The sequence below is a fragment of the Oryx dammah genome, unplaced genomic scaffold, assembly GCF_014754425.2.
Source record: "Oryx dammah isolate SB20612 unplaced genomic scaffold, SCBI_Odam_1.1 HiC_scaffold_13, whole genome shotgun sequence".
In the NCBI taxonomy this organism is placed as follows: Eukaryota; Metazoa; Chordata; class Mammalia; order Artiodactyla; family Bovidae; genus Oryx; species Oryx dammah.
The window spans coordinates 42,027-62,857 of record NW_024070197.1 but is presented as its reverse complement, the minus strand read 5'-3'; the positions used below and the strand labels follow the sequence as shown (position 1 = coordinate 62,857).

Here is a 20,831-nt window from a genome sequence, read left to right as displayed (position 1 = left end):
TTGTCGGTCGACTTCCGGGTTGTTTCCACCGTTGCCCATTGTCGGTCATGCTGCAGAGAACAGTGCGCTGCCAGGACTTGTCTGAACACCGTTTTCAGGCCTTTGGATGCGTACGTAGTAAATGCTGGATCAGAGTGGTACGTGGAACTCTAGCCACTTGAAGAAATGCCAGTTTTCTTCCAGGATGGCCACACTACCTTACATTCCCACCAACAAGGCAGGAGGGCTCCGATTTCTGCGTATCCCTGCCAATACTGTGATTTTCATAAAGAGAAACATTTGTTTTATTCCTTATTTCTTTGGCAGCGCTGGGTGTTACTTGGGGCGTGTGGGATCTAGTTCCCTGACCAGAGGTTGAACCCAGGCTCCGTGCATTGGGAGTTTGGAGTGTTAGCCGCTGGCCTACCAGGGGAGTCCTTATTTTAATTGTTTTTTTAAACCATCCCAAGTGGGTGTGAATCAGGATCTCGCCCTGGTCTGACTCGTGTTTCTCTAATGACTGATGATGTTGAATGTCTATTCATGTGCTTCCTCTCCCAGCCCGTTTGTATGTCTTCCTTGGACCTTCTCTCCTTTCCAACAGTTGTACTGAAGTATAATTTACAGGCCATAAAGCACACCCATAGCAGATATACTCCATATGGTGCAGCCATTGCCACAGTCCGGTTTCATAACATTTCTCTCTACCTAGAAGGTTCTTTCGTGGGAATTCCCTGGCAGTCCAGTGATTAAGACACCCTACTTCCACTGCAGGGGTCATGGGTTCAATCCCTGGTCAGGGAACTAAGATCAGTGTGCCTCACTGTGCAGCTAAAAAAGAGTAGAAAACAGGAGAAACTTCCTTTGCGCAGTCTGTGTCCATTTCTGCTCCAGCCCCAGCTAGTCGCTGCTCTGGCGTCTGGCTGGAGGTTTACAGCCCCCTCAGTGAGGACGGGTGGGGGACAGTGGCTCCTAGCTTCTGGCAGGACCTGCCCCATCCAGATGGCCTCTCTCACTGCCTCCAACATCCCCTTCAGCTCCCATGGATGGAAAATGTGATCTAAAGACTTGCTGGGCTTCGGGCCAAATGTTGCTGGCTGGAACCAGCTGGCGGGTGATGAGCGCCGGCAGGTCCCATGCAGGTTCTTCTGCTGCCGCTCCTAAGGGGGCGCAGTGGTGGCCGGCTCCTCTCGGTCGAGTCCCCGCCGCTGTTCACCTTGCAGCGTATATGGCATGGATTCGGGCCTGCTCCAGACTCATTACCGCCTTGGAAATGATGCTTTCTGAATTTTAGCATTTAATTATCTCATCGAGGACTGGGACCATGTGTTGCCCTGAAACACAGTTTCCTTTAGGAAGACAGCATCAGTCTGCATTCTCAGTGAGGAGATGCTGTACAAGCAGCACCATATGGTGGCAGATGGCCCTATTTTTCTGACTCTTAAAATTTTAAGCTGTAACATTTTCAGAAAGACTTTTATTCGCTTTACACAACAGTAAAAATTATATATTACACACATTGTTGTTTTAGTTGCTAAGTCATGTCTGATTCTTTGTGACCCCCATGGACTGTAGATGACCAGGCTCCTCTGTCCGTGGGATTCTTCAGGCAAGAATAATGGACTGTGTTGCCATTTTCTTCTCCAGGTGACTCTTCTTTCTGAGAACGCTTGGGCTTTCCTGGAAGCTCAGCTGGTAAAGAATCTGCCTGCAATGCAGGAGACCCTGGTTCGATTCCTGGGTCTGGAAGATCTGCTGAAGAAGGGATAGGCTACCCACTCCAGTGTTCTTGGGCTTCCCTTGTGGCTCAGTTGGTAAAGAATCCGCCTGCAATGTGGGAGATGTGGGTTCGATCCCTGGGCTGGGAAGATCCCCTGGAGGAGGGAATGGCTGCCCACTCCAGTATTCTGGCCTGGAGAATCCCGTGGACCGAATAGTCCATGGGGCCGAAGAGAGACGCGACTGAGCGACTTTCCCTTAGCTGTGAATGGGTGGATTCATTGTGTGTCAGTCAGTGACGGCGGTTGGCTTTTGATGCACGAGTCCTATCATTCGGTTTGGCTTCGGAGACGTCTTAGCAGGCTCCAGTCTTCCTCTGGGCGCTGACTGGTGTCACAGGTGCTCCCCGCACGCTCTCCCACTGCAGGGGCACCGATTCCATCCCCGGTTGGGGAACTAAGTTCCTTCATGCCCCGCGGCCAAATAATAGAGAAAAATAAGCAAAGACACATAACCAAGTGCTCCAAGCTTACCCGGAGCTTTCCCCGAAATCCTTTGTCCCAGGACCCCTGGTTCCTAACTGCAGAGAAAGAGCTAAAGCTCTGGGCTCTGGATATCTCCTATCCTTTCCCTCCCTGCCCTCCCTGGGGGCCAGAGATTCCCCAGGACTGTGGGAGCTTGGACGACATGGTCTACGTATTGGGATCGGTTTTCCCATCTGTGAAATGGGGGCTGCAGTAGGCAGAAGGGTGGCCCCAAAGATCTATACGACGTAATCCTCGGAAACCTCATCAGGAAAGAGGATCTTGGCAATTGTGATTAGGGACCTGGAATTGGGGAAATTATTTTCAGTTATTTGGGTGGACTCTGAATGTTAATTCACACACACTTTTATGAGAATGAGGCAGAGGGAAGGTTGTCATCTGTTTTAGTCAGTTCTAGGCACAAAAACAAAATAGTGAGACTACAGACCAAGGCCGGAAGCTTGTTTCTCACAGTTCTGGAGGGTGAGAGATTGAAGAACAAGATGCCCACAAGGTAGGTTTCATTCTGAGGCCCCTTCTCTTGGCTTGGAGAAGGCTGCTGTATGGCTTTATGGTCACGTGACCTCTTCACTGTGATCGCAGCAAGCTGTCTGGTCTTTCCCCCTACTTTTAAAAAAAAAAAAATTGTTTTTGGCCACTCCTTGTGGCTTACAAGATCTCAGTGCCCTGACCAAGAATTGAACTGGGACCATGGCAGTGGAAGCCCAGAATTCTAACCACTAGGACACCAGGGAACTCCCTGGTGTGTCTTCTTAACTAGACACTTAATAGGATGGCGGTCCATGACATTGTACAGAAGGCAGTGACCAAAACCATCTCTAAAAAATACATGCAAGAAGTTAAAGTTGTTGTCTGAAGAGGCTTTACAAATAGCTGAGAAAAGAAGGGAAGCGAAAGGCAAGGGAGACAGGGAAAGATATACCCAAATGAATGCAGAGTTCCAGAGAATAGCAAGGAGAGATAAGAAAGCCTTCTTAAGTGAATAACAATACAAAGAAATAGAGGAAAAAATAGAATGGTAAAGATTAAAGATCTCTTCAGGAAAACTGGAGATAATCAAGGGAACATTTCATGCAAGGATGGGCACGAGAAAGGACAGAAATGGTATGGACCTAACAAGCAGAAGAGAAAAAGGAGAGGTGGCAAGATAACACAGAACTATCTGAAAAAGATCTCAGTGACACAGAAAACCATGATGGTGTGGTCACTCACTTAGAGCCAGACATCCTGGAGTGTGAAGTCAAGTGGGCCTTAGGAAGAGTTACTACAAACAAAGCTAATGGAGGTGATGGAATTCCAGCTGAGCTATTTCAAATCCTAAAAGATGCTGATGCTGAAGTGTTTCACTCAATATGTCAGCAAATTTGGGAAACTCAGCAGTGGCTATAGAGCTAGAAAAGGTCAGTTTTCATTCCATTCCCAAAGAAGAGCAATGCCAAAGAATGTTCAAACTACTGCATGACTGTGCTTATTTCAAATGCTCACAAGGTAATGCACAAAATCCTTCAAGCTAGGTTTCAGTAGTACGTGAATCTAGAACTTCCAGACGTACAAACTGGGTTTGGAAAAGGTAGAGGAACCAGAGATCAAATTGCCAACGTTCGTTGGATCATTGAGAAAGAGAGTTCCAGAAAAATACCTGCTTCATTGACTATGCTAAAGCCTTTGACTGTGTGGATCACAACAAACTGTAGAAAATTCTTAAAAAGATGGGACTATCAGACCACTTTACCTGTATCCTGAGAAACATGTGTGTAGGTCAAGTAGTAACAGTAAGAGCCAGACAGGGAACAATGGACTTCCCAAATTAGGAAAGGAGTATGACAACGCTATATATTGTCACCCTGCTTATTTAACTTATATGCAGAGTATATCATGTGAAATACCAGGCTGGATGAATTACAAGCTGGAATCAAGATTGCTGGGACAAACATCAACACCTTCAGGTATGGAGATGATATTTGGAATGACAGACTAATTAGAGCTCAAGCAGACAGATCCTTTATTAAACAGGCAGCAGGTAGTACACTTCTGAGACATGGGAGCTGACTGACGATGAAGGGCTGACCATGATCCCTTTTTGTTGCTCAGTTGCTAAGTCGGGTCTGACTCTTTGCGATTGCATGAACTGTAGCACGCCAGGCTTCCCTGTCCTTCACCATCTCTGGGAGTTTGCTCAAACTCATGTCCCTTGAGTCAGTGATGTTATCTAACCAGCTCATCTTCTGTTATGCCCTTCTGCCCTCAATCTTTCCCAGCATCAAGGTCTTTCCCAGTGAGTTGGCTCTTTGCATGAGGTGGCCAAAGTATTGGAGCTTCAGTTTCAGCCTCAGTCCTTCCAATGAATATTCAGGATTGATTTCCTTTAGAATTGCCTGGTTTGATCTTGCAGTCCAAGGGATTCTCAAGAGTCTTCTCCAGCACCATAATTCAAAACATTAGTTCTTCATAGCTCAGCCTTCTTTATGGTCCAACATCTGTACATGACTACTGGGAAAACCAGGAAAACACTAGCTTTGCCAGTATGGACCTTTGTCAGCAAAGTGTTGCCTCTGCTTCTAATAAGCTGTCTAGGTTTGTCATGGGCTTCCCTGGACTTCAGCTGGTGGAGGATCCGTCTGCAATGCAGGGGACCCCGGTCGGATCCCCGGGTCGGGAAGATCCCCTGGAGAAGAAGAGGTAGTCTCCCTACTCCAGTCTTCTTGGGCTTCCCTGGTGGCTTAGACCGGAAAGAACCTGCCTGCAGTGCGGGAGACCTGGGTTCAGTCCCTGGGTTGGGAGGACCCCCTGGAAGAGGGCATGGCAACCCACTCCAGTGCTCTTGCCTGAAGAATCCCCGTGGACAAAGAAGCCTGGAGGGCCACCGTGCTGTCTCAGAGCTGGACACGACCGAGCGACTAATACTTTTACACTTCCATTTTCAGGGTTGCCATAGCTTTTCTCCCAAGAAGCGATTGTCTTTTAATTGCATGGCTGCAGTCACCGTCCGCAGTGATTTGGGGGCCCAAGAGAAAAAAACTTGAGTCTGCCTTTCTCCTTTGTATATCCCTCGTCTCCTCCTCTTGGTTCTGCCCTGTAGGAAAATGCAAAGAGGCATATTCTCAACGCCAATCAGGGAAGGGGGCGTGTCTGGGCTCATGCGAAATAGAGCTTTTTACGTGTTCATATAGGTGGGAGTGGACTGAGCATTTGCAGGCTCTATTGCACATGTCTTTCCCATAATTCCGTCTGTTATAATTGGATGTATGTATGTGTAGAATATTTATGAGCCCTTAATAGCTGCCTAAGGTTACTTGAGGACACAGCTGTGCATCAAGGGTGCTTTTGCCAGAGTGGGAGAAACCTCTGTGGTTAGTTTGTATCCACTCACTGTGTGCTGATGGCGCCTGTGCAGGAGCTGGAAAAGCCTGTTTTTTTTTTTTTTTTTTTTTCCCCTGTTATTTATTTTTATTCAATTTTTTTGGTTAAAGTTTCTTTTAAAAAAAATTTATTTTTTTACTTTACAATATTGTATTGGTTTTGCCATACATGTGGTTATTTTTGTAACATATCTGTGAGATCTCTTGGGTGTGTTTGGGAAGGGGGTTAGAGATCAGCTTGCATGGTTTTTGGCTAGGCCACTCCTAGTTGCTGATGCCTAACTCAGACTTTATTTTTTTGGGCTCCAAAATCACTGCAGATGGTGACTGCAGCCATGAAATTAAAAGACGGTTACTCCTTGGAAGAAAAGTTATGACCAACCTAGATAGCATATTCAAAAGCAGAGACATTACTTTGCCGACTAAGGTCTGTCTAGTCAAGGCTATGGTTTTTCCTGTGGTCATGTATGGATATGAGAGTTGGACTGTGAAGAAGGCTGAGCGCCGAAGAATGGATGCTTTTGAACTGTGGTGTTGGAGAAGACTCTTGAGAGTCCCTTGGACTGCAAGGAGATCCAACCAGTCCATTCTTAAGGAGATCAGCCCTGGGATTTCTTTGGAAGGAATGATGCTGAAGCTGAAACTCCAGTACTTTGGCCACCTCATGTGAAGAGTTGACTCATTGGAAAAGACTCTGATGCTGGGAGGGATTGGGGGCAGGAGAAGGGGATGACAGAGGATGAGATGGCTGGATGGCATCACTGACTCAATGGACGTGAGCCTGAGTGAACTCCAGGAGTTGGTGATGGACAGGGAGGCCTGGCGTGCTGTGATTCATGGGGTCGCAAAGAGTTGGACACGACTGAGCGACTGAACTGAACTGAACTGAACTTCCTACATAAAATACAGTGATACAGCTCTTAATGGCATAAAGTGAAGAGGAACTTAAAAGCCTCTTGATGAGGGTGAAAGAGGAGAATGAAAAGCAGGCTTGAAACTCAACATTCAAAAAACTAAGATCATGGCATCCGGTCCCATCACTTCATGACAAATAGAAGGGGAAAAACTGGAAACAGTGACAGACTTTATTTTCTTGGGCTCCAAAATCACTGTGGATGAAATTAAAAAACCCTTGCTCCTTGGGGGAAAAGCTATGACAAAGCTAGACAGCGAGAGATTTGGACCATAAAGAAGGCTGAATGCCAAAGAATTGGTGCTTTGAAATTCTAGGGTGAGGGAAGACTTGAGAATCCCCTGGACTGCCAGGAGATCAAACCAGCCAATTCTCAAGGAAATCAACCCTGAATATTCATTGGAAGGACCAATGCTGAAGCTGAAGCTCCCATACTTTGGCCACCTGATTGTAAGAGCCAACTCATTGGAAAAGACCCTTCTGTATTTTGCTATCAGAGCTGGTTACCAAGGACGCTCACTGTACATGTGATGTGTGTGCTCTTCTCTACATATCATAAGGCTCCTTGAGAAGGTTTAAAAGTTCATAGAAACAGAAAACAGATCAGTTGTTGCCACTGGCTAGTTGAAGCAGGAATGGAAAGTGAGTGCCGACGGATTCAGAGTTTCCTTTTGGGGTGATGAAACTGTTCTGGAATTAGATGAATTGGTGATTGTACAACATTGTGAATGTATGAAATGGCATTGATTTCCCACTTCAAAATAGATAAATTGATGGGTGTGATATATGAATTTTAACACAGTTAAAAAAAACAAAGGTTTAAAAAGTAATAGAAGGAGCTTCCCTGGTGGCTCAGTGGTAAAGAATCTGCCTGCCAATGCAGAAGACACTGGTTCGATCCCTGGTCCTGGATGATCCCATATTCTATGAAGCAACTAAGCCTGTGTGCCACAACTATTGAGACGGTGCTCCGCAATAAAAGTCACAGCAACGAGAAGCCGAGCTCTGCAACGGGAGAGTAGTCCCCACTTGCCGCAACTAGAAAAACTCCCACACAGCAATGAAGACTCAGTACAGCCAAAGATAAATAGATAAGTTTTTTTAAAGTAACAGACCTCAAATCTCATCCTGTAGCCTACAGAACTGGCATCATCTTCAAGCATTTGTCCTTTTACTCACTGAGTGCCCTCTGTGTAGCAGGCCCCAGGTGAGAGGCAGCAGCCAGGGCAGGGACGTAAACAGTTGGGAGCTCATGTCTTTGTGATTCTCTCATGTTGAAACGTGAAAGAGGAGGAGTCAGAAAGAGAGGTGGGAGAATGTTTTGGGCAGAAGGAAAAGCACGTGCAAAGGCTATGAGGTGGGAGCAAATGGGTCAGCCTGTGTGGTTGGAGCTGAGTGTTGAGATCAGAGGTCAGAAGGGACAGACTCATCAAAGTCTGATTGTTATATGCATGGTAAAATACATAAAATTGCCATTTCAACCCTTTATGGACATGATTCAGTGGCATAAAGTATATTGATGACGTGCAACTATCACACTGTCTTGTTCCCAAATGAAACCTGTGAAGATGGAGAGAGAGATCGGAGTGATCCTGCTACAAGACTTCCCCAGGAAGTGGCTTTGGGGGTAAGACCTGAAGGTTGGAGGTTGAGTCCTGTGCAAGCATGGGGTTTGGGAAGTGAAGAGGCAGTAAGGATGGCTGTCTGCAGCCAGGCATGCTGTCTGCAAAGCCAGAATATAGACAATTTCTAGTGGTCCAGGATTGGAAAGGGTGAGATGCTGTAGAGGGTGGCAAGGAACACAGAGGTTAAGTGTATACGGTGACACCAGCTTACTGGGGAGTAAGATCATGCCCTGCCATACTCTTCTGGACAGGCTGGCTCCTCAGGGAGGACTCAGAGGCAGGTTCTGGCCTGGCCTTGCCCTCCTGCAAGCCCACTTGTCTCCACCATCACGCTTCCCCAAGTTTGTCTGAGCCTGATTTCCACTTGAACCTGCCTCCCCCGATGCTATTCTGAAAGAACTGCCGGAGTCTAGTGAAGGGAACTGGAGGACCCAACCCGTCCAGCAACTTCTAGGCACTTCCCCCTCTCCATTCACTGCTCCCTCAGTGCCTGCCTGCCTCAGGGCCTGTGCACTTGGTTCTGCCTGCACTGTTCTGAGCCGTTGGAGAAGACACTTGAGAGTCCCTTGGACTGCAAGGAGATCCAACCAGTCCATCCTAAAGATCAGTCCTGGTTGTTCATTGGAAGGACTGATGTTGAAGCTGAGACTCCAATACTTTGGCCACCTGATGCGAAGCATTGACTCATTTGAAAAGACCCTGATGCTGGGAAGGATTGAGGGCAGGAGAAGGGGACTACCGAGGATGAGATGGTTGGATGGCATCACCGACTCAATGGACATGAGTTTGGGTGAACTGCGGGAGTTGGTGATGGACAGGGAGGCCTGGCGTGCTGCGTTTCATGGGGTGAACACGAGTCAGAAACGACTGAGTCTGAACTGTTCTTCCCCCAGCTGTTAGGGCCAGCCCTGAGTCCCACACTCTTGACCATCACCAACTTATTTTGACTGTTGGGCCAGGATAGGTATGGCTCATCCCTACCCCACGCAACCGGGTGATTTTGGGGCCCAGCATACAGTGCTGGATTGGGGTCATGGAAAGTGCTCAGCAAATAATTACTAAAGGATTCCGCGCCTCAGGCAGCTCACTGCCAGCCACCAACTTTCCTTCTCCCTCTTCCTAGGAGGGAAGCGGGGTCTGAGGCCCAGGCCGCGGGGGGAGGGCAAGGCCCGCGACGGGGGAGGGGCGGGCGCTGCAGCGGGCGGGGCGGGGCGGGGCGGGGATTGGGGGCCGCGCCCGAGCTGAAACAAAGGCCGGCGCCGAGACAAAGCCCCGCGGCCCCCAGGCCCTGCGGGGGCCAAAGATCCCGGTGGCCGGGCCGCCCCGGAGGCACCTCCAGCGCCGCCTCCGCGTGCGGGCTCCTGGGGATCCGGGTGGGGGAGGCCGCGCTCCGCTCCCCTGGAGCTTTTGCGGGGCCGGTGGAGCCCGCGCCAGGGGGAGTCGGGTCTGGGAGCTGGACGCGACGGCCCTTCAGGCTCTCTGCGTCCTCGCAGAGTAGCCGCCAAGCCTCCTCCCGGACTGGAGGCCGCAGGGCCGGGAGCCCTGCGCAGGGACGGAGGCCCACCCCACGCACAGCTCCAGGGCGCCCGTGCCTCTCTTTTCTTTGCCCGGTGGGAGACACATCCCACCAGACACGTCCCCTTGCCGGCGACCTTGCTTTCCTCTCGGGACCCCTCCTCCCTCAGCTCCAGCCGCAGTCCCTGTTCCCTTGCCTGCGCGGGCCCAACAGATTCCGCCCCACCCCAGGCTTCTCCGCCCAGACTCCGCTTCTGACAGGATTCTCACAGAAAGACCGTGTTCGTCTCCACTAAGATTCCTCCTGCAGGCCTAGCTTCCCCCACCTGAGAGAACTCTCCCAGACACTGCTTCCTCAGACAGGCATACCCGCGTCCCACGCAGATCCTGCTCCCGGCTGAGGCGGGCTTACCCGCCCTACAGATCCTGCCTCCATCCTCGGATGGGCCTCCCCACAGACTCCGCTCCCCTCTTCAGTCCGCCCACCCGAAGAGTGTTAAAGCCAGCGCAGTGGCTGGCTAAAAGGTGGCCAGGGGAGCTTGGGGGCCAGGCGGAATTTCAGTTTCGCGGCTCTGAGCCCCTTGGAGCTAGCTGACTTAGGTCTCAGTGTTTCTCACGTTAAACAATAAACAGGCTAGAACGGCAGTCAGCGGCCCGGCCGCGGGGTGGGGACGCTTGGCCCCTCCGCCCCGGGCCAGCATCGCGCCCAGGTCTCGGCCCCGCCCCCTCCTGAGCGCGCCCGGTGACGTAGCTGCGGGCGAGCTCTCCGGACGGCCCGAGAGGCGGCCCAGGCGGGGGCCGAGCACGTGCGCGCCTGCGCAGCAGGCGGCCTGGAGCGGGCTCTATAGCAGCGGGCACGCGCCCGGCCGGCGGGTCAGGCTGCGGCGGCGGAGACGCGGATGCCCGGCCCCTTCCTCAGGAGAGGCGCTGCGATGGGGTGGCGGCGGCCCGGGGCCGCGCGTGCGTACTCGCGGCCTCGCGCGCTCCGACCCCGCCTCCGGGCCCGAGGCACCCAACGCGCGTGCGCGACGGCGTCGGCGCCAGTTATTTCTGTCCCGCCCCCCGACAGTGGCTCTTTCTGCGAGCGGGCGCGCGGGCGAGCGGTTGTGAGCGTGCCGTGTGGTGCTGATCTGAGCAGCCGCTGAGGCGGCGGCGCAGGCGGCGGCGGCGGGGGGAGAGCGGGCAGCGGCCGGGTGAGCCTCGGTAGCGCCCCGCGCGCAGCGGGCGGCGCCCCAGGCTTTGCCTGGCGGCGCTAGGCCTCGCGGCTGCAGCGGCCCAGCCGTTGGCTGCAAGCGCGTTTGCGCCTGCGTGGCGGGCCCCGCGCCCCTCCTCCCTCCTTGGGCGCCCCCGGCGGCGTGTGAATGGCGGCTTCGGCTGCGGCGGCCTCGGCGGCGGCGGCGGCCGCCTCCGGCAGCCCGGGCCCGAGTGAGGGCTCGGCGGGCGCCGAGAAGCGCGCCGCCGCCTCCTCGGCCGCGGGCTCCGCATCGGCCTCGGCGGCAGCATCCGCCTCGGCGTCGTCACCCGCGGGGGGCGGCGGCGAGGCGCTGGAACTGTTGGAGCACTGCGGCGTGTGTCGGGAGCGCCTGCGGCCGGAGAGGGAACCGCGCCTGCTACCTTGCTTGCACTCGGCCTGCAGCGCCTGCCTCGGGCCCCCGGCGCCTGCAGCCGCCAACAGCTCGGGGGATGGAAGTGCAGCGGGCGACGGTTCTGGTGAGTGCGGTCGGGCCGGGGGCGGCCCCTCCCCCATCCTGCAGCCAAGGTTCGGAGGAGGCTCGGGTGTTGGGGGTCTGTCCCCAGCGTCACAATGGCAGGGGTCATCTGGGTGAGAGGGTCGGGACCGGACAGTGGCCAAAACGGGTGCGGGCTGTGGGTCTCTTATTCGGATGGGGCGACTGTTTCAAGTTAGGCCAAAGAAGGGTTTGATTGCTTCTCCCGGAGCAGAGGGGTGGCCTAGCATGGGGTGGAAGTTGGTCCCTGTGGAGGATGGGATCGCAGTCTGGATGTGAATATGCGTGATCTTTTCCCCCGTTCTTCGCAGTGGTGGACTGTCCAGTATGTAAGCAGCAATGTTTCTCCAAAGATATCGTGGAGAATTATTTCATGCGAGACTGTGGCGGTAAGGCCGCCACGGATTCCCAGGATGCGAATCAGGTATGTGTTGCCCAAGCAATCCTTGCAAGGCCTCTGGACGTGGCTAGGAGTCTGCAGCGCAGAGCACAGTACCAGCTCCAGGCTTTACTATGGCTTTAGCAGATTGTTTAGGCTAAGTAAAGGCATCATCTTACCAGGTTGTATTTTCTGGGTCTGAATGCAGATGTGTCTGGTGGTGCTGTCTCTTCTGACTCTGCCTTTGCTCAGCAGTGCTGCACTAGCTGTGAGGATAATGCCCCAGCCACCAGTTATTGTGTGGAGTGCTCTGAGCCGCTCTGTGAGACGTGTGTGGAGGCGCACCAGCGGGTGAAGTACACCAAGGACCACACCGTGCGCTCCACTGGTATGCAACGCGCAGGGGGCTGCCTTGATTCTTGCCTACATGTTTCTCCAGCTGCTTTTGATGCTGGTTGCAGATGGTGGTGGAGTGTCAGGGAATTTCTGAGGGGTTACCAATTGAAAGGCCTGAGAGCAGAATTCAAAAAGGGGGAGGCTGGTCCTCTGGTGGGTTGCCTCTGCCCTTCCGGATAGAAGGGGAAAAGCCACAGGCCGGAAATGTGTGGAGTGCACAGGGGAATCTCATGGTGCAGTAGAGGGTGTTTCGAGGCTTTGAGGGAGCACTTGAGGGAATCCTCAGGCAGGGAATATGCCTCCAGAGGTGGAACGATCGCAGGTACAGATAGGGAAATGCAGGCTGTTGGGGAATGGTGTGAGGGATCTCCTAGGCCTGAGATTCCCTGGAATGTGGTTTAAGGCTCCGTAGGAAAAGTGAGGTCTTTGGGCCCTGTGTCCTCATAAGCCATGAATGTCCTCAGACTGGCACTGAGCCGTGAGTGCTGTAAGTGTTCTTATTGTTAGATCGCAGATGTTTCAAAGTCTTAACTGGGTATCTTCAGAGTTTTCTGCGAACGTGATGGCAGTTCTTGGGAGAGGGGCTTGGGCTTGGTTTTTTCTCCAGAACTCCCCGTGAATGGTGTTTTGGTAGTCATGCCGTGGCTCCTGCAGCCCAGAGGACAGTTTTCATGGGAAAATCCAGATGGAGGTCATTGCTGTGAGTCATGAGGAGCCAGGAGGGAAGGGCAGGGGTCTCCAAGGGGGTCCTGGGTTCTAAGCGAAGATCAGGGTGCAGGAGGGGGCTGTACTGGGGGCACTGAGATTTGCCTTATTTGTATCTTGATGTTTTTATGTCTCAGGCTGGGTCAGTGTAGCATTGAGATGTGATTGGGGAGGAAGGGGCTGGCTGTTCCCAAGCAATTATCTAATGGCAGCAGATTCTGGGAAGTGGTGGGGGTCACTGTGGTGTATTCGTCTTTGGGGGGTTTTGGCTTTGAGCACTTTCAGACGCTTTTCCCTGTGTGAGGGGCCTGACCCCTCTCTGAGGGTCCTGGTCTGACATCAAGTTTGTCCAGCCTGAGAAGGCTTTGCGAGGCTCTTCATGGGTGGTTAAGATGGTGTGGTCTCCTTTTACCAGAGAAGAGAAGAGAGGTCTCCAGGCGTGGCTCAGGAGGCAAAGGTACCTGACATGTCTTTAGGTCCTCGTTTGCTTTCTGTCTGAGCCAGAGAGCTCTTGCATGTGTCTGGATGCCATGGTTGCCAGAGTCCCCTCCCCTGTGGCACAGAGTCTTTTGAGTGGAGGAGAAAGGGAGCCCAGCAGTGGGGGCTGCAGAGGCAGAGGAGCTCTCAAGTGTCTGCTTGGAGGAGTTTTCAGTAGAGGGAGCAGTGGGGTGGTCGTCGAAGGCCATCGTCCTTTCACTTTCAAGCTGTCAGTCCCAGAAGCTGAAAGGAGGGGAGTGCGGATCTCTTGGTCAGGATAAGGGCAGGGGGTGTTCAGAGCAAGGGTTTGGGCCCTTCCCTTTCCACTGCTGTAGGCCCTCTGTGTTTTTTAGCAGCTAAGCCAGGGCTGCAGGACAGACACAGTGGGAGGCCCCGGTCTGTCTGCTCCTTGAGTTGAGGTGGTGAGGACCAGCTCCTGCTTCATAGACCCCATTCCTCAGGGCCGGCCAAGTCGCGGGACGGTGAGCGCACCGTGTATTGCACTGTGCACAAGCACGAGCCCCTTGTGCTGTTCTGCGAGAGCTGCGACACCCTCACCTGCCGGGATTGCCAGCTCAACGCCCACAAAGACCACCAGTGAGTCCCGGGGCATGGTGGGTGGGTGCTGCCCATTCCCATGCTGGGCGCCCGGGCCCACCTCTGTCCGCCCTCAGGTACCAGTTCCTGGAGGACGCAGTGAGAAACCAGCGCAAGCTGCTGGCCTCGTTGGTGAAGCGCCTCGGGGACAAGCACGCCACACTGCAGAAGAGCACCAAGGAGGTTCGCAGCTCGTAAGTGTGGGGCCAGCGCGGCGGGGCGGGCCTCGGGGCGAGCACCTGCCTGACCGGCCCTGATCCCCCCCCGCCTCCCAGGATCCGCCAGGTGTCCGACGTACAGAAGCGCGTGCAAGTGGACGTTAAGATGGCCATCCTGCAGATAATGAAGGAACTGAACAAGCGAGGCCGCGTGCTGGTCAACGATGCCCAGGTACTTGCTGTGTGGTGCTTGTCCGCCGACAGCTCGCCCTGGCTCTGGTAGCAGCGTCCTGGGGGTTTGGCTCCCTCTGCTGGCTGCTGATGCCATCCTTGGGTGGGGAGAGGTTCTTCTAGTGCCGTTTCCTCCCTGACCTCTCCTGCTCTCCACCTGCAGAAGGTAACCGAGGGGCAGCAGGAGCGCCTGGAACGGCAGCACTGGACCATGACCAAGATCCAGAAGCACCAGGAACACATCTTGCGCTTTGCCTCGTGGGCTCTGGAGAGTGATAACAACACAGCTCTGCTGCTCTCCAAGAAGCTGGTGTGTGCTGGTGGGCACCCAGTCAGCGGGTTCTGGGTCGGCACCTCCCGAGGCCCTGGAGTGCTGTCCTCTGCCTCTGTGCTCATGTACCGCCCTCCCCCAGATCTACTTCCAGCTGCACCGGGCCCTTAAGATGATTGTGGACCCCGTAGAGCCCCACGGCGAGATGAAATTTCAGTGGGACCTCAATGCCTGGACCAAGAGTGCAGAGGCCTTTGGTGGGTGTTTGTCTTGTCCTCTGAAGCTTGCTCTCCTAGGCAACGTGCCTTAAGCTGTTTTACCTCCTTGCTGCAGGCAAGATTGTTGCAGAGCGTCCTGGAACCAACTCCACAGGCCCGGCACCCATGGCCCCTCCTCGGGCTCCGGGGCCTTTGGGCAAGCAGGGCTCTGGCAGCAGCCAGGTGAGTAAGGGAGGGGGCCGTGGGGGAGGAGAGGGGCCTGAGGCCCGGTGGGGGCCGGCCTGCTGAGGTTCACTTGATTTTCCTACAGCCAATGGATGTGCAGGAAGGCTACGGCTTTGGATCAGGTGAGTGGTTTCTGCCCGGTAGGTGGGAGAAATGCAGTGTTCTAGGTTCCTCCAACGTGTCTTTCTCTGTGTCCTGAGCAGACGACCCTTACTCGAGTGCTGAGCCCCATGTGTCGGGGGTGAAGCGGTGAGTGTAATTGTCCTTTGGTGCGTGTAGGGACAGGGTGGTCATGGGGACAGGGGTGCTCAACGCCAAGCCACACCCACAGGCCCCGCTCAGGTGACGGTGAGGTGAGTGGCCTCATGCGCAAGGTGCCACGGGTGAGCCTCGAACGCCTGGACTTGGATCTCACGGCTGATAGCCAGCCACCAGTCTTCAAGGTCTTCCCAGGCAGCACCACTGAGGATTACAACCTCATCGTCATTGAGCGAGGTGCTGCTGCTGCAGCTGCTGGCCAGCCTGGGACTGCGCCCTCGGGGGTCCCTGGGGCCCCTCCCCTGCCTGGAATGGCCATTGTCAAGGTGAGCCTACTCTAGGCTACTGTGGCTGGGGCGTGGAGGTCTGTCCCAGCCAGCATTCCACTAAACCACCCCTCGCCGCCTCGCAGGAGGAAGAAACAGAGGCTGCCATTGGAGCTCCACCCGCTGCCACCGAGGGCCCGGAGACCAAGCCTGTGTTGATGGCCCTGGGGGAGGGCTCTGGTGCAGAGGGTCCCCGCCTGGCTTCACCCAGTGGCAGCACCAGCTCAGGTCTGGAGGTGGTGGCTCCAGAGGGCACCTCAGTCCCAGCTGGTGGCCCAGGTTCCCTGGATGACAGTGCCACCATCTGCCGTGTCTGCCAGAAGCCAGGTGACCTGGTCATGTGCAACCAGTGCGAATTCTGCTTCCACCTGGACTGCCACCTGCCTGCCCTGCAGGATGTGCCAGGGTGCGAGGCTGTGGAGTCTGCAGGGTGGAGGGCTGGGCCGGGTCCCGTGCAGCCCCTCACCTCTCCGTTTCCTCCAGGGAGGAGTGGAGCTGCTCTCTTTGCCACGTGCTGCCTGACCTGAAGGAGGAGGATGGCAGCCTGAACCTGGACGGGGGGGATAGTACCGGAGTGGTGGCCAAGCTCTCACCAGCCAACCAGCAGGTGAGCGGGGGACCCATACGCTGGGTTTTCCTGCAGCCCCCAGCTCCTTGCTGACCCTGACATCTGTGTTGCCTACAGAAGTGTGAGCGCGTCCTGCTGGCCCTCTTTTGCCATGAGCCCTGCCGGCCTCTGCACCAGCTGGCTACTGACTCCACCTTCTCCCTGGTGAGTTCCGGGACTTGGGAGGGTGGGAGGTGCAGGGGCTCTTTGGCCTCACCTTCAGCCTGTGGCCCCTGCCTGCAGGATCAGCCTGGTGGCACCCTGGACTTGACCCTTATTCGAGCCCGCCTCCAGGAGAAGCTGTCACCCCCCTACAGCTCCCCCCAGGAGTTTGCCCAGGATGTGGGCCGCATGTTCAAGCAGTTCAACAAGCTGACCGAGGTGAGCCTGTGGGGATGGGGGTGAGTTGGAGGAGGGGAGGCTGCGGGGCAGAGGTAGGACCCATCCACTGTAATCTGCCTGGCAGGACAAGGCCGACGTGCAGTCCATCATCGGCCTGCAGCGCTTCTTTGAGACCCGCATGAATGAGGCCTTCGGGGACACCAAGTTCTCCGCTGTGCTGGTGGAGCCCCCGCCGCTGAGCCTGCCCGGTGCTGGCCTGAGTGCCCAGGACCTGTCCAGTGGCCCTGGTGAGGGCCCCTGAGCCAGCCCAGCTTGGCTCTGTGTCCTGTCACTCCTCCCGTCTCCTTCCTCCTCTCTCCGGTGGCCTGGCTCCCACTCCTTGGTGGCCCGTACCCCAGTCCCTCACGATCTGGTTTTTACTTCCGTGGATTTAATAAAAACTTCACCAATTACTCAGGCCTTGGTTGGTGGGGACAGTGGTCCTGGGCCTGCCATCAGTCCCTCACCGAAGCTCTCTTGCTGAATGGGGTGGGGCACGTCTTTAGCCATCTGGTGTGTGGGGAGGGTTACATCGTGGGGAGAGTTACATTGTGAGCAGGCAGGGGGAATCCCCAGGTGCCTGCTGCATCCTGGACTGGGGCAGAACATTTCTTAGACAGGGTATCACAGTGAGCTGGGTGGGCTGAGACTTCCACTGGGCTAATAAAAGTTGGGCACTGTCTCCCTGGGGGATAGGCCTGGCCTCCTGGAATTATACCAAGAGATCTGGGGGAACCTACCATCTTTGGGGGTGCTAGCAGGAGGGGTGCTGGGCCAGTGTTTGCAGCTCACCGTCACCTCCTGAGGACCTGGTCGGCTTGCCCAGATGAAACCATTCCAGCCCTCTATCCCACACCCTGACTGGCGGGCACATTACCAAGCCTCCTGAGTGACTTCCTAACCTCATGCCAGGCCAGTCACACAGGCCCAGAACTAGTGTCCAACTTATTTTATTACAGAGGGTACAAGGAAAATGCCACGCCGCCCGCTGGCTCCCGGGCAGCGCAGGCAGTCAGTCCCTTCGCAGGTTCTTGAGCCTCTCCTCCAGGTCTGCATCTGCATCCACCAGGGCAGAGGCCGCAGCCTCCGCCTTCTTGCCACTGGCAGCCACACTGAGGGAGCCTCCGGTGGAAGGGAGGTCTGCAGAGAGTGGGGGTTAGGAAGAGCGCCCATGCAGAAGGGAGGAATGCCGGGAGAGGGAGGTGGTGGCTGGGTCACGGGGTTAACACAGGCCCCAAGGTGTAAACACTCACTCGACAGCTCATCTGTCAGGCTCAGCCCCAGTTCGTCCAGGACCTGGGCTACAACAGCATCACTAGATAACCAGAGAAGGCTCATGAGGATCGGGGGCAGGGCCAGGCACCCCTCCCCACCCTCCTGCCAGCCGTCTCCGAACCTCTCCTCTTCGTCGTCCTCGTCCCCCATGGCGTCATCGATGGCGTCGTTCATCATCTCCTCCTTCATGTCCATGATCTCGGCCTGCCGCTCAAACTCCATCATGATCTTCTGGATCTGGGGTAACTTGAGCTGAAAGGGGGAGGAGGGTGAGTCTGGGCCTGAGGTCAGCGGCTGCTGGGCCGGGGTTGGGGGATGGGGAGAGGCAAACCTGTCTGTTCATGGTGCCCATGGCTTTGGTGACACCCTTCATGGCTTGTGCCATTGAGTTGTTAGACTTGAGTGTCTGGATCTTGAGGGACACAGCCTGGATGTTGGCCCGCATCAACACAAACTTTCGGACGTACCGCCTGGTGCGCACCAGGTCTTTCGCCATGATCCGAACCGCGTCCTGAGGAGGGGACAGAGGGCAGGGAGGGAGCCTTGGGGGTGTGCCCACTGAGGCCTTCAGGGGCTCCTAGGGACCTGCCCCAGTGCTCACCGCTACCCCCTACCCCCATGTGTCTCGGGTCACCACTGCACAGATCCCTCTGTAGGCTTTTCACCTCTGGTCCAGGAATCCAGAAGAAAAGCAGGGCCCACCCTTCAGGAATCTTTTTTCTTCCATGTCTAGTCAACACTCATTGCTAAATTTCAATCCTGGCCAAAGAGGATCTCCCCTCCACCTCACAGGTCGTGCTCACTTCAAGAACCCAATACTGATTTACATACAAGCTCAGCTATGACTTCCTCCCCAAAGCTCCTCCTTGCTTTGCTCATCCCAGGAAATGGCACCTCCTCAAACAAGCTGCTCAGGCCAAAACTCAGCCATCTCTTTCTAGCTGGCCCTCAGGGAAAATGGATCCCATGCCACATCTATTGAACTAACTACTTCAACTCAGCCCTCAGCTCCCACTGTTGCCCACGATTCTAAGTGGTCTGGCATGGACCACTCTTGAGTTTCCCTATCACTCCCTCACCAAACGTGTGCTGTTCTGACACTCTTGACACTTGGCTCTTCGCAGGGTTGCTCTCAATTACTCAAGGCTCTAATATCAACTCCACAGAGGTAGCAGTTTTGGACTCAAACTAAGGAAAGCCTCACTTGAACCCTTCACTCCATTTTCCTGGAACACACGTCCCGTTTTGTCCCGTTCGCTGCAGCCCCAGGTTCTGACCAAGCGACGGCACCTGGCCTGGAGCCCCAGCTTGTTCCCAATCAAGCTTACCATCTGGCCCTGCTTGGCCATTTTCTTGATGTCCGCGATGATTTTCTTCTCCTGGGTTTCGAGCTTCTGTCGCTCACGGTCCAGCTCTCGCATGGCCCGGTTCAGGGCGCGCTGGTTCTGCCGCAGCAGCTCCTCTGGCGTCTTGCGCCGCCCAAACAACAGGTCCATGGCAGCAGCAGCCTACCAGTAAGCCTGGGGCTAGCGTGAAACCTGGCTGTAGGGTGGTGTGAGGCACAGCTGGGGTCACATTGTGTATGGGCGGGGACAGACAAGGACTCACAAAAAGGAAAAGGGTGAGCAGGGAGGAAACGAATGAAAGGAGAAACAGTGGCGCCTGGAACTTGGGGAACCCCAGCCACCCCAGCTCCTCTTACTCCACAGTGCCCCTACAGAGGTCCTGGGCTTCAATCTCCTCCTGACTCTGGGATGAGACCCTGGAATGTCCAGTGGACCTAGGCTGGAGATGACCACGTGTGGATACAGCAGGGGGACGGGCGCGGGGAGAGGGGGCTCGAAACCCGGAGCGCCAAGGAAAGGCCAGTTGACAGGGTCCCTCACATGAGGAGCTGGAGGCCGCAAGTGCTACAGACAGGGTCGATGTGGGGGCTCCGAAGCTGACAGCGCGTGGATGGCATTCAGTTTAGGGCGGGGGTCTTAAATGCTGAGGGAATCTGGATGCGGAGAATAAGGCTGGGGCATGTTGGGGACTCCTGTACAGAGGGCGGGATTTTAGGTGATGGCGTGCCTTGTTCACCCAGGAAACTCTTGGGGGCCTTTCGGGGTCTTGAGCACCGAAGGCAAAACAGCGTGGGGACCCCGAAGATAAAGGAGGGCCCCAGGGAGGGGCGAGGCCCTCGAACGCCGCCGCCCACGCGCCCACCCAGGGCCCGCGCCCCAGTAGGGGCGACTCACCGGAGTTGGGATGGGGACTCGCTTCCGTTTCCGGGTCACGCTCCTCTCATCCAGAGCCCTGGAGCGCCCACCAACGACAGCCCCTCGGTTCGGTCGCCTCGGCCGTCACCGCCGTTTCCGGATTAAACCACCTGACGTCACACGCCCCTCTGGCGCCCGGAACGCTGGGCGGGGACAACAGCGCGCGTGCGCACGCGCCGAGGAGCGTGCCGGTCACAAGCGCATGCGCAGCGTTTTCCGTCTCGCTGCCGCAAGCTTGGTGTTCCGTAGGTTCAAGTCCAGCCTAAGGGAGCTGAGCCCCTGTCCCGTCTTGGCCCCGTGGGCTTGGTGCCCTTTCGGGCGCCTTCCTTCCAGCCACCCGGCGGTCCTGCACCCCACCACGTCACCCACTGTAGAGCTCTGCTCATCCGAGGGACCCAGAACTCGCGCTGATGTTTCCGAACCTCAGGTACCCAGTGGCAACAGGCAGTTTTCCTCCTCCGGTAGGAGGGCAGAACAGCAGACGGTGCGGACTTAGCTCCTGTGCCGGCTCACTGGCCGGGAAGCCAGTGGTCACTGGATCCTGCCCCTCCCTTGTCCCAGAACGGGGATTCATCTCATCCTGCCCGAGGGGGAGTCCCCTCATAACACCTGTGCGCGCACAACTCCCACCACTCGCTGCAGGCGCTCTGGCGGCCATCACCTGCCCCTCCCAGCCCACAAAAG

The 20,831-nt window shown here is 55.5% G+C and overlaps 2 protein-coding genes across 5 annotated transcripts; one reads left to right on the top strand and one right to left on the bottom strand.

The window, feature by feature from the left end:
- The first annotated feature begins 8,143 nt into the window (after positions 1-8,143).
- TRIM28 (tripartite motif containing 28) lies at positions 8,144-17,024 on the top strand. 2 transcript variants are annotated; one of them, XM_040251726.1, is made up of 17 exons: positions 8,144-11,365; positions 11,694-11,806; positions 12,017-12,149; positions 13,801-13,936; positions 14,014-14,130; positions 14,212-14,326; positions 14,489-14,635; positions 14,739-14,853; positions 14,930-15,036; positions 15,125-15,161; positions 15,243-15,288; positions 15,371-15,623; positions 15,710-16,029; positions 16,107-16,230; positions 16,309-16,395; positions 16,474-16,611; positions 16,697-17,024. In XM_040251726.1, exons 1-17 carry the CDS (start codon positions 11,017-11,019, stop codon positions 16,871-16,873), a joined length of 2,514 nt encoding a protein of 837 aa, XP_040107660.1. In that variant the 5' UTR covers positions 8,144-11,016; the 3' UTR covers positions 16,874-17,024. The 2 variants fall into 2 exon arrangements, with proteins under 2 accessions (XP_040107660.1, XP_040107659.1); XM_040251725.1 differs by having other exon boundaries at positions 16,309-16,611.
- Positions 17,025-17,543: 519 nt separating this feature from the next.
- CHMP2A (charged multivesicular body protein 2A) lies at positions 17,544-20,338 on the bottom strand. 3 transcript variants are annotated; one of them, XM_040251822.1, is made up of 6 exons: positions 20,127-20,338; positions 19,215-19,428; positions 18,218-18,397; positions 18,008-18,138; positions 17,865-17,926; positions 17,544-17,751 (listed from the first exon to the last, which is right to left on the bottom strand). In XM_040251822.1, exons 2-6 carry the CDS (start codon positions 19,380-19,382, stop codon positions 17,624-17,626), a joined length of 669 nt encoding a protein of 222 aa, XP_040107756.1. In that variant the 5' UTR covers positions 19,383-19,428; positions 20,127-20,338; the 3' UTR covers positions 17,544-17,623. The 3 variants fall into 3 exon arrangements, with proteins under 3 accessions (XP_040107756.1, XP_040107757.1, XP_040107758.1); XM_040251824.1 differs by having other exon boundaries at positions 17,546-17,751; positions 19,215-19,394; positions 20,127-20,250; XM_040251823.1 differs by lacking the exon at positions 20,127-20,338 and having other exon boundaries at positions 19,215-19,462.
- Positions 20,339-20,831: the final 493 nt, after the last annotated feature.